The 12217-nt window shown below is 46.0% G+C and overlaps 2 protein-coding genes across 3 annotated transcripts; both read right to left on the bottom strand.

Moving 5' to 3' along the window:
* Positions 1–1066: 1066 nt before the first annotated feature.
* Positions 1067–6296, bottom strand: zgc:174863 (uncharacterized protein LOC100136852 homolog). Of its 2 annotated transcripts, none has more exons than XM_057034623.1 (8): positions 6278–6296; positions 4580–4686; positions 4163–4498; positions 3528–3866; positions 3075–3209; positions 2495–2533; positions 2378–2412; positions 1067–2305 (listed from the first exon to the last, which is right to left on the bottom strand). In XM_057034623.1, the coding sequence occupies exons 2-8, from the start codon at positions 4641–4643 to the stop codon at positions 2297–2299; spliced, it is 957 nt and encodes a 318-aa protein (XP_056890603.1). In that variant the 5' UTR covers positions 4644–4686; positions 6278–6296; the 3' UTR covers positions 1067–2296. The 2 variants fall into 2 exon arrangements, with proteins under 2 accessions (XP_056890603.1, XP_056890602.1); XM_057034622.1 differs by lacking the exon at positions 6278–6296 and adding an exon at positions 4771–4811.
* A 610-nt stretch (positions 6297–6906) lies between these two features.
* On the bottom strand, positions 6907–12074 carry jpt1a (Jupiter microtubule associated homolog 1a). The gene is made up of 5 exons (XM_057034630.1): positions 11861–12074; positions 10620–10762; positions 8879–8976; positions 8769–8796; positions 6907–8148 (listed from the first exon to the last, which is right to left on the bottom strand). Exons 1-5 carry the CDS (start codon positions 11914–11916, stop codon positions 8018–8020), a joined length of 456 nt encoding a protein of 151 aa, XP_056890610.1. The 5' UTR covers positions 11917–12074; the 3' UTR covers positions 6907–8017.
* Positions 12075–12217: the final 143 nt, after the last annotated feature.

Genomic DNA, 12217 nt, shown 5'->3' on the forward strand with positions numbered 1-12217 from the left:
CTCCAGGTATGTTTCTGTTACAGTGTGTGCTCTTTTACTGACTGTTTCCTAACCCTACAGTAAATATTGTGCTTACATAAATACATTCCTCGGCCCTTGATGTTCATATTTAGCCATTTTTCATTGTTAAACGCCACTTCTTACATTTTATTACCAATATCATGAACACATTTTCTTGTGGAGTTTTTGTGCGTCCCTCCCCCTCTTCTGCCTCTCTGTATCCATCTAAAGCTTCCGACGACTTCATCGCTGTACACTGACCTGCCGACCTCTGACCCCTCTCTTCTCATCTGTCCTCCTTCCTTCTCTCCCCAGCTGGCCATCAGCAAGGGCCCCCCCCCATATGTGTGACAATCTGCAGACACAAATCCAGACCCCAAATGCCCTATTGGGTGTGTGTCTGCGGCGCGAGCAGGTATCCGAGAGACAATCACGGGGGGTTAACAACGATTCGGCGATGAGCGGAGAGTTGATCAGGCTTTTAAGGAGAACGGCATGTGTGGATAATGACTGGAGATCTGTCTCAGGTGTGTTTCGATCGCCCGACGGGGGAGAGTCAGCAAGCCACTCCGCCCAGCCTGAGAACAGACAATCAAGGGAAACAGAGAAGACACAGACGGGGAGGAGAGGGGAAACACTCGGGTCTCCTAACAATATGAGCCTGGACTAGGTCTAGGTTTCTTCCTGTTAACGGGGAGCTTTTCTTTGCCACTGTTGCTTGTTGGGGGACAGCCAGAGTTCCTATAAAGCATAAAGATGCTGTAAAAATAAACACAATTTGGCCCAGTTCCCAAATACACATTCCTCTAGACACGATAACACGTTGCGACGCCACTTGACTATCAGATGGCCTGAGTGAGGCGTGCGAGGGAAGGACAAGGCTTTTCAAGTCGACTGTAAAATGAAAATAGAAAGTTGTTGTGAGTGTTCTTGTAGAAACATGGGCTGATAGCCAGGAGGGAAAATAAAGAAAACTAGCTTAGTCTTTAATATCTAATCCAGTGACCAACTCAAAAGGAAACAGAAACGAAAACGAACACGAACAGTTCAAAGAACTAAAACCATGTCCATAAAACCCAAATGGAAAATGTTTATTATATAATCACAGATTATCAGCAACAACAATAGATCACATAATAACTCCACCAATGAGTGGCTGACTTGCACAATCTGTGTGTGATGTCATCATTGGGGACTGAGACGTGATCATTGGTCACTGATTACCAGTGTGCACAGTGTTTAAAGTTCAACCAAACCAAACACAGAATTTAAATGTTCACACATTAGAGATATAAAACACATGTTCACACATCTGTACAGCTAGATTCATAGACAATAATTCTTTTTCATTTCCTCATAGTCTTACAGTCATCAGCAGCCATCAGAATGGAAAATATTCCAAACCAGTGACTGCCCTTAAAATCATTTCGTAATAAAGTTGAGACTTTGGACACATAAGCGCGGTTTTGTCCCGCGTTTCAAAGGACAGAGTATTGGCGGCAATGAGGAAATAAAAGAGCTCTCTCGGGGCCTCTGCTTAAAGCCAGAAGATCATAAAGATAAGCCCAGTCTGTGTTTGTCTGACAAACACAAAAAAAGGAACCGAGTCGCGTTTCTAATTCCTGCTTCGTCTTAGCCCACGCATATTCTTGGAGAAGTGCAAATTGCAACAATCAGATGGACTTTCTCAGTACGTAAAAGAAAGGATCTGAAACCTGTGGGGGCCAGAGCTGTCTGACCTTTATTCCACTGCACGGGGCCAACATGTGATACTATCTGGGAACATACTCGGGTTTAAAGACGACAATTAAAGGTGCAAAACCAAATTGGAGCTCGACTCACATTAGCCTGAGTTGCCCCAGCGGGCAATGAAAGTCGGCCCTGAAATTAGCTAATCTAACTTTGCACTATTGCACTTCTTCTAAATAGTGTCACATATGTTTAAACATAAAGCGTGATGCCCCCCTCCCTCCCTCCCTCCCTCCTCCGTGATTAAAGGTGCTAAAAGTGCTACAATCATTTCGTTTTTTAAGTCATTTTCATTACAAAAACACCAGTTAATACACCCACCCCCCCCCCCCCACACACACACACAAACACACAACACAACGTTTTCTTCTGATGCTGCCAAGCTGCCAAATCTGTCAATCAGTGTGTGGGCAGAGCAAAAGTGACGTTCCATGAAAAAAGGGGAGATTTCCAATAAAAACTGCTATAATGTCGCTGCTGTTGCATATGTACAGTCTTCACAGTCCGAGGGGAAGGGATTGAGAAGTTGGTGAACTCATACCCCATGTTAATCCTCCTGCAGGGAGAAAGTGAACGTTGTTGTGGTGAAATAAACACTTTCAATCCTCGAGGGTGCAGAGTCACATACCACTGCCGCCTCCTCGTCTTCCTCGCTAACATCAACTGCAAGGGAAAAAAAAGGGATTAACCAAAGCTCACTGAGTTGAGCTGCATTATCTAGCCAAACATCTGCATTTAGACAAACCTTCTTCCGCTGCCTCGTATGTCTGATGATGACAACAGTCTGGAAAACACAAAGAACTTTGTTTCAGTGCAAATCGATGGGCCAGAACACCGGGCAGCTCCCACTCTCACTCCTCTGCATGCAGGGACACATAAGCAGCTTTTTTTTCCTTTTTCATACGCTCCTGGCTCACATTCTCGTGCCGCCGATGTGTGTCAAAGGCTGCAACGGACTGGATTCCGCTCAGATGGAAACAATGACGTACTTTCCCACGTTCAGGTTTTTCCACCTGTGATTATTCCAGCACTTACCTTTGTTGTTTAGTACCTTCACCTGTACGCAGAACACCCTATAAATCACGCAACCCTTGGCCACAGTGTTCCTCGGATATGATGTCCTATTTTAAACTAGACTCTAGATTAATCTAGATTAGATTAATCGAAGGCGATACTGCTTTTCTCAGAGAGTTTGGAGGCCCAATTTGTTTTCGCTTCCTTTTACAATCTTGACTTGACAAACAGCAGATTTTTCAGGTCCTCCTTTCTGTGTCCAATGCTTTTAGTAAATCTTTGAAATCTGGGATTTTCATGCTGGTACTCACTTTGTCTCTGCTGGGTCCTCCGCCGGCACACCAGCAGCGCCAGCAGCAGTCCCACAATGCAGGAGCCGATCACCACCAGCGGAGTCACGATTTTGTAAGCTGCAGGCTGCGGCTCTTTTTCTGGCGATTTGTGTTCTGAATAAAACAGGGCGAATAAAAGGAAGAGCTAAAACAAAAGCGTGGAACATGCTGTCATAAGATGATGATGCTGTTTTTGGGTCCATCTCTCTATTTTTAACACCTCCTCCTCAAGATTTGAGCGACCGATTTACTCTGCTTATCAGCTGGGTGATCAGACTTGTGCTTGGGTTTTATTTCCATCTAGTTAAGACTAGGGTTTATGTAAGGTCACAGATTTACAGCCACCATAACTCAAACTGCAAACGCAAGAAAATGATGTTGTTGTTGTTGACAAAAGCAGGACTGAGCCAAGGAGCCTGAAACAACTCGTACCTCCCGTTGTAGGCCCACATTTGACTTCACATGTGCCTTCACATGTGAAGTCACATGTGACTTCTCCGTCTAGTCCGCCGCTGGCGTTGAACACGGTGCAGTTATACTTGGAGGAGATGGATCTTTTTTGCAACCTCAGCCTGCTGGAGAGCTGAAATAGTCCCCCGTCCATCGGCGTTGCAAACATTTTGGCATCATCTGTCTTCTCCTTTCCATTCTCATCAAACCAGCGAATTTGGCCCTCCGGGTAGCCGCCGCTGGCGCGGCACTCCAGGGTGCCGCCTGAATTAAGGGTTATTTTCTTCGGTCTGGAGGTGATGGTCGGCGTTCCGTATTTAGCTGCAGAGAGAAGCAGAAAAGAGTCAACACGGCCATTTCGCTGAACGTTGTGCCTTTGAAATTAAAGAGGCCAATCCCATAATGGTTTATTGATGGTGTGGAACTTGGCAGCACCAAAATACTCTGGATGGGAGTAAGACTGAAACAGAAAGTCAGCTCACAGACAGAAACATGCCTGATACTGGAGGGAAAAGTCCCCTCGTCTCCAAACAGGCCTTCCTGATTAGATCACGACTATATCTGGACAAAAACCAGAAGGGGTGCAGTGAAAATAAAATAGGATTAAGGACGCTCACCAGTGACTATAAGGCTGCTCGTCTTTTCTCCATTGACAGTGTTCACCGTGACGCCACACGTGTACTCCCCCTCATGCTGCAGGGTGGTGTTGGCGATGCGCAGGGACACGTCCATGCTGGTGCTCCAGGAAGGCGAAGCGAAGGAATATCCCGGCTCGGCTTTCAATTTTCCTTCTTTATAATACAATAAAGGCTCTTCGACACCCTCCTTCGTCCACGATAACCAGGTGATCCTGGGGTCTTTCAGCTCTTTGGAGATGCTGATCTTGCACCCCAGCACAGACGTCTGTCCGTACTGTGCGTTTACTTCAGGGCTGCAGTGCAGGCTAATAAAAGCTGGAAAAGAGGAATTGTTTTTTTTAAAGACTGGGACACTGAGTCCGATCAGGAGCAGGCCCAACTTGCGACAGAACTTACATCCTGCGTGTCCCACGGGGCCACCAATGGCTACGAAGATGAAGAGGACGCCAAGGAAGGACATGCTGACTCGAAGCAATAACCAGGCGCGAGAACTGAGAATAAATCTGAAGGTGAGAGGGAAGTTAAAGAGTTTAAAGTGAACAGGAAGAATGATACCACCCCCCACCCCCACCCCCGCACACACACACCCACTCCTCCTCTTCCTACCCGTCATCGCTGGAATACAAAGCATTCCTTCACAGGTGTTTCTGGTAAGACTGGAATGGTTTTGGTTGCTTTTGCTTTCAACCCAGCAAGAGCAAAAAAACAAACTAAAACTAAATCAGCGCCTCACCAGAACATTCCAGCCGGTCGGCAGATAGTATGGATGCTGGGAAATAATGAATGACGTCACTAAATACACATAAAAACAGAGGATTGTTCCTATAAAGGAATTAGAACTGCCAATCTGCTAACCTGCAGCTCCAGTTATGCCAGAAACTGCTCGGAAGTGAGGAAAGCTGACGCGAGAGTTCCAATGCGGTGCAGACAGCGGACAGGGAGGGATGAGGATATAAGGGATAACAAGACATCTCCGGAGTGGCCGGAGGTGATGAGGCGCCAGGGATCTGTTTGGAGAAGGGTTGAGAGTTCGACCCCAAAGGACAACTAAAGGAAGGTTCTGACTTGCACAATCAGCAGAGGTCATTCTTTAAAAATGCAGTCTGAATACAGTCACTGCAGCTGTGTGGAGACCAGATGCGGAGGATGCAACACAGCAAAGCCAGAGTCCACCACAAATGTCTCGCAATTTACTGGATTTTTTCCTGAATCATCATCTGGCTGAACAAGTAGTGATGTTTCAAAGCCAAAAATGTTGCAGAGCAGACTGATACATATCTGAGCCAAAGCAAATGGTGCACATGAAAGCATTGGGCAAGGGTTCAACTGTGCTGTGGGAACAAGGCAGGAAAAAGGAAGTTTGAGTCCTTGTTGGCAACTGTGATGGAAACTCACAATCTAGTCTCATGTATGAATTACAGTGCGTGGGGTTTTGTTACAAGGACTGTTAGTTCCTCAAGGAGTGGCTCAGACACAAAGACGTTTTCGCAATGCAGAACTCTCCATTCAGAAATCATTAATACTATTATTACTATTATTGTTATATTTTTTTATCATTATTGTTTTTACTGAAGGTAGAAAGAAGTCGATTGCTGTTTAATCTGATCGTTTGTTGATGTGAAAACTCACAAAAAGGAATTGCTCTTACTGGGAATGAAACACTTAATCTGCATTACAGATATGATGCATCAGATTTTGAGATTTTTGAATTTTTTTTAATTTGCCTTTTTCGTGATCGGCTCTAAATGTCCCGTAAACCACACAAAAGCGTCCGCAAACGCAGCATTGCTCCATCGAAGCATTTCTATCCATCTATTTCAAGAGACTCTGAGGGGTTTCAACCGCAGTTTAATTCACCTACAGCAAGAATCCCGGCACTTGTATTTGCAATTTTAAAGAAATTATGTTGGGTGTTCGATGAGGCGTTCAAGGCGCGTGAGAAATCAGGGCAAACACGGTAGTTTAGCGATAATGTAGCAAAACGTCAGTATCGACGTGGTCATCATCATCATCAACAACAACAACAACAACAACAACCGCAACAACAACAACAACCGCAACAACAACAACAACGTTAACAGAAGACGTGCTTACCACAGACTCTCTTCTCTCTTCTGCTCTGCTCGATGGTCTGAGCCTGAGTCCTGAGTCCTGTAGTCCTACTTTCAGTTTCGGTATGAGTGGGCGTGTTTACCCGCACAATGAACTTTTCTTTTTAAACCGTCGCAGCACGCGAAGCAACACGAGACGGTCCGACTCGCGTCCAAGTCATAACATTCTAAGGCTGTTGTGCAAGTAAGGCTGATAAGAGCAGTCGTGAGTTTAAAAATAGGATTTAGACGTGTTGTTTTAAAGAGATTTAGAAATCCAGGTGGCATCTCCTTGTATGTTTCTTCCAGGTTGAGATCACTTCCGCCACGGCTGCTCCTTCGATGTGCAAGGGAGGACGTGGGTGTTGAAGTCCACCACCATCTCCATGGTCGCCTTTGGGGCCCTGGTGTTGAAGGTGAAGTCCAGAAGGGACAGTCGGACGTAGAAAATCCAGTTTTCCAGATGGGCGATGGCTTTGTGGCCCATCAATGATGAGTTTTTTCTAGATGGTTTTGAAATAAAACCCTTCTCTCGTTTTCTCATTAGTGGTTTCAAGTTTTGAAACCCAGGCCCAACCAGAACCAGGCCCACGACCCCCACCTGGGTTATGACAAACACACAGCAAGACACAGTCGGAATGACATTTTTATTGTTCGTTTCCACTTGTGCCATTTCTGGAATTCGGATTTCTGCAGCAACGGGAATGAGGCAATCGATCAGATACATTAAAAACAGACGCCGCGGGGCTGGACGTTTCCGGCTACGCATCTGAAACGCTCGGACCGGCGCGCATCGTGCACCGCGGCTGGGTGACAGAGACGCAAAGTCCTCAGCTTGAGGAGGGTCGTGAACAGACGGGCGAGGTGAAAGAGGCTGAACTGTCACAAGGTCACTTTAATCCGAAAGAAAAACCAAAAACGATAAAAGCAACAAAGGGTATGGAACCAGCATGCTCTGGAATAACTGGGGCGGGAAAACAATGTGGATAAACACACACAAGGTCACATCCTCGCTGATCTAATCGCCACTTGCCGGCATTGTCTGACTTCAAAGCTTTAGAATTTTCAATTCATCTGAGACCCAGATGCATCGTGGGTAAAATCTACGGAGATAAGCAACCCTCCACCAGTCTCTACTGGCCCTCGAGATGCAACAACCTGGAGTTTTGGCACTAAAGTGTGCAACCAAGACGCTGCCAGGCTCAGCGTGGGGCCAGTTTGGTTTAGCAGAAATATCCTAAACTCATGCAACAGGTTGTTTTTTTTTTGTTTTTTTTATACACAATTGATTGATGAATTTTAAAAAAACCGACACCATTTCAATACAGTACGAGAAAGACGTGCTGTGGGACGGGGGGATGTGAAAGCTCTGCCATTGTCTATTGGAAACCGCCGTACCGTCACCTTCAGCCAGAGCTGCTGTAATACAGGCTGGGGGGGGGGCAGGTTGTAATCAGGCAATAATAAATGTGATCCTTACCCCTTAAGGATGGTGGAACAAAGGGCAGACTCTGGACCGCATGAATACAAATACATAAAGTGCTTCCATCAAAATAAAACAATAAAAACAGTACAAAACCGTTTTCAAGAAAGAGGTATCAAAACAATGCACTTGAGGATGCGGACCAGACCTCTGTCAGTCCCACATCTGATACGACTCCTGTGGTACACACAAATGGCTGGGGGAGAGGGAGAAATAAGGCTCAGAGATGACCAGATGTAAGGGGGGTGAACTAGCTGCAGTTCAGCCGAGGATGAGGCTGGATTTGCCCCCGGGGGGATTCCTGCGGCCGCCCGGGAGACCTGGAGCTGAATCCTCGGCCGGAGGAGCCTCCTCCGGCTGTCCTGGGACACTTTCGGGCTCAACGCTGTTTTCTGAGGACATATGGAGACACACAAGAGAATCAACACGCTATCCAGACAACGGAACCGAATTTTCAAGAGCACTTGGACATTTAAAGGGCATAACTCTAGGTTAGACCCCAATTCAACTCACGCTCTTTAAGAAAATTCAGCAGCAACTTTTTCTACTAAATTAGACACAGGCAGGGCTAATAATACTGACCAATAACAGGAGCTACTGAGCTCGTTAATATCCCTCCACGGTACGCGCTACAGCTACGCTGCGCTACCACAAGCTACACATATCAGTAGTAACAGTAGTAACAGAGGCTGGAAAACAAGACCTACAGCCCTGTGTTTATCTCGAGCTGAGAAGTCAGCCACACATGGGAGGCGTTTTTGGGATATTTATGAGAGCGGCTTGATGATTTTGGATTTAGAAGACGGAGGTTTTGTTTGCCACGTCACATCATAAGCACACACGGACTTTGGCCCTCCGGGTAGCTACCTACTGGTCTACCGAGCACATAACTAACCCGACAGAATGGGTTAAAAAAGCATTTTCCCTTATATTTGTGCCCTTGTGTCGTGAAAAAGACGCTCAGCTTTTCAAATGCTGACTTGACAAGAATCAATCTGCACTACAAACTTACCGACATTCTGAGCCGAACTCTCTCCATCCTACAAAAAAACGGCAAAACACATCTGCTGTTAGATTTCAAGTACTTCTCATCCACGAGTCGTCTTTGGGCTCATCTCTTACAGTGACGGGGGTGTCTGCCGCGTGGTTGAGGGTGGGATTCCCACCTCTCCTCAGGGGGGCGGACGACTCACCGCAGAGCACTCCGGAGGGCTTCCCACCTGGAACAGGAACGACACCGCGGATGTGATGTCTGCGTTCTCTAAGGGAAATATTGTGGCTCTCCGCAGCCTGCTGTTACCGACACAGTTGGGATTTATCAATAATGCTTTGTGCCCGGTTGGCTGAGCGATTTCCCGAGCCAGACAAGAACTCTACGAGCAAGAAATGAGGAAAACAGAGGAGGCGTTCCATATGTCGGGACGCTCTAAGGGCTGAGGGGCTTTATGACCGGGAGTCTTTGTTTACTTTACATGGACAGCGAACAAATTTAAATCTCCTTGGCCAAAATGATACAAGTTACGATACAATGCAAAGTAAAGACGGAGAAAGGAGAACTGGAAAGTACGTCGTTTGACGAACCAACCACAGCTCCCCTGGTCTTTGTAGGGTCTGCGACCCTCTCTGGGCAGAGCAAAAAGAAAAAGCTGGTCCCCAGAAGATGACCTCCCTAAGCAGATGCAGAAGCATAAATCTGGAAGGAAGGAAGATACAAAACAAGCCAATGTGACAGAATAAAACCAGAGGTACTTTCCTCTGACTTGAGGATGGCTTAACTTCCTTTTCAGGCTGTTGTGGGGCCATTGTGTCAGCTCTTCCTCATAGTATTTAAAATAGAAAATAAGACGGAAGAGAGAAGTGGAAAAATTGTGAAGTTCTGTCTCCTTTGACATTAATATAATTACAATGTTCATATTTATTTTAAATGGAAGTCTAACAAACATGCACAGTAATTGTGTTTCCTAGATGTGCTACATGGGGGAGTGACGCCTCTTGTCAATCTGTATTCTGGCTAAACTACACAACCAGGAGAAAATGAAAATCCCTGAACAGTCCCAGCTTGTTTATTACTCACCATCAAACAGTTAACCACATTCCAAATGGGGTGGGAAAAAGGACAAGTCCTTACAACACCATCGCATTTCCTAAATAACGATGGACGGTTCCAACATGCTGAAGAACACAAACTTAAATGCGGTAAATAAAGAAAAAGGTCAAAGGTTCAGTCAGCAACAGAACTGTGTTTTGGAAATAAATGTGCTTTCCGGAGGGAAATGAGCCGAAACGAGGCTTTTTTCAGGCTGCAACAAAGGTCAAATCTTAAGTCGATGTGGGAGAAGAAATGTCAGAGAAGTAAAAAGCGCAAATGCACCTGTGTGTTCAGCCCTAAAAATCGATACAGTAGTTATCGCCGAGTAAATTATAAAACTGTCATTTCAAAATTGATCTTGTGATGACATTCTACACAACTTAGTCGATTAAGCTGGAAAAGGTTATGTATTGAAACCAGCCGTGATGGATCATTGGAGATCTCGTATCTCTCTGGATAAGTCGCCAGCGCATCGCAGGGCCCTAAATGAGCATTTGTGGGGTTTGTTCCTTGCTCAAGGGTACCTTGGCAGTGCTCTGAAAGTGTTCTGGGCCTTACAACCAGAACACCTTCCACCTGGTGTGTGCACTGGGGCTCAAACCAAAAACCTTCCACTCCTCAACCCAATTCCCAATAGACAACAGAGGGATCTTGGGAGGTAAAGGATTGAATTCGGCCCAACAGCGCCCCCTTGTGGTAATTTAAAAACAGGTCTTGCGCTTTTCCTCTACATTGTAAAGTGAACTGGAAATTTGGAGATAAATCAAATTGTACCTGGAGGGTTGTTTCTACGATTGGCATAGGGGTCCTCTGGCTCGGCGAAGACACTGGAGGCCATCTTGTTTTTCCGGACAGGAGGCTTCTCCTCATCGGCACCCAGTGAGATATTGGAGCCACCGCCAGGAGGGCGCAAAACCCTGGAATGAAAGAGACGTTCAGCAACACAATGGAAGCAGAAAACTAAGACTCCTGCGCAAAATGCTATTGCTAGAATAAAGCAATGATTAACAACATATAAGTGCTTTCAGCCCAGACCATTATTTCTCCCAGTGTTTACTTGATGGACCATTTCCATTATTTTCCCTGAGATGTGAGAGAGGGCCCAAGTACAGCATTTTAGACCTCTGTCTCCAAAAGCATATCCCCTTATCTTTCAGGTACGTAAAGCTGAGGACATCCAGGACACGCTGGCTGGATTATGTCTCCTAGCTGTCCTCACATGGTTCCTGGAGGAAGTGTTGGGGTAGAAGATAGTGTGGGGTCTTTGGTAAAAGCAGGCACGAGAGAGGCTGAAGACCAGAACAATAAACATCTATCATTCAGCGGACGTGTATATGTATCATACATGTATGCATAAGTTAGGGGGGGGGGGTCAATTAAAACGAAACAGCTGAAGTACTACTGCATTTTAAGACATGAATATGTATATCAGCGCAGTGGTAATTCAGTCATTTAAAAAAGGATCAAGTGCATTTTGAACACACAGGATGATGATTTCGCTGAATACACGAGGTTTGCAATAAACATGGACGTGTGGTTCGGATGACAGGCGGATGGAGGCAGATGGAGCAGGATGCTGGCCGGAGGAGGATGTCTTTCTGCTGCTAATCTCACCTCACGGAGCGGTTATCCCCGGGCCCCACCCAACCCCAGTGACGGATGCGAGAGGAAAGGCGCACAGAGGCAGCGCTCAGGCACCGCAAACCCCTGCGGAAATCATCTGCTCCTGGAGGTTTGGTAGCTGCACAAGCTACAAAAGGGAGGACACGTGTAGTATGATGCTAGCTTCGTGAATAAAAACACAGGAACGGTCCATCATCTTTGTACCACAGGAAGGTGTGGTACAAAGCATCCTTGCGCCGCTGCCATGCGCTCGCTCACGCTTCCAAACGGATACATATCATATGGGTGGGTGCTGGAGAAGTGTCACATTTGGAAAGATGACCTTTATCGAGCAGGATGCTGCATTTGTGGCAAAATTACGGGTTACACAACAGTCCAAGCGACGCCTTTACCTGGAACTGCTTTTAGAGCCGGGCTCCAAGCCTTGGTATGTCGTGGTCGTCGTCATTTTTCTTAAAAAAAACCCGTAAAATGTCTAGGATTCTCAAGGATGTATACGAGAATGACACTTTCACATCAGTATTTTATCGCCTCATCATTGTCTGTCCTCGCTGGTGCTTCTGAGTCCGATCCCAGTCCAACGGAGCCAAGCCGAGACAGGAGCTTCCGGCAGGATTTCAAAATAAAATCACATTAGATTAGCTGGCAACGATACCAACAATTTCCCAAATCCTATAAAATAAACAACATTGTATACGTCGTCAGGCTGGATCAGCTGTGTTTAAAACCGTCTTATTTTTTGGGCCAAA

This window comes from Takifugu flavidus, chromosome 6, assembly GCF_003711565.1.
Source record: "Takifugu flavidus isolate HTHZ2018 chromosome 6, ASM371156v2, whole genome shotgun sequence".
In the NCBI taxonomy this organism is placed as follows: domain Eukaryota; kingdom Metazoa; phylum Chordata; class Actinopteri; order Tetraodontiformes; family Tetraodontidae; genus Takifugu; species Takifugu flavidus.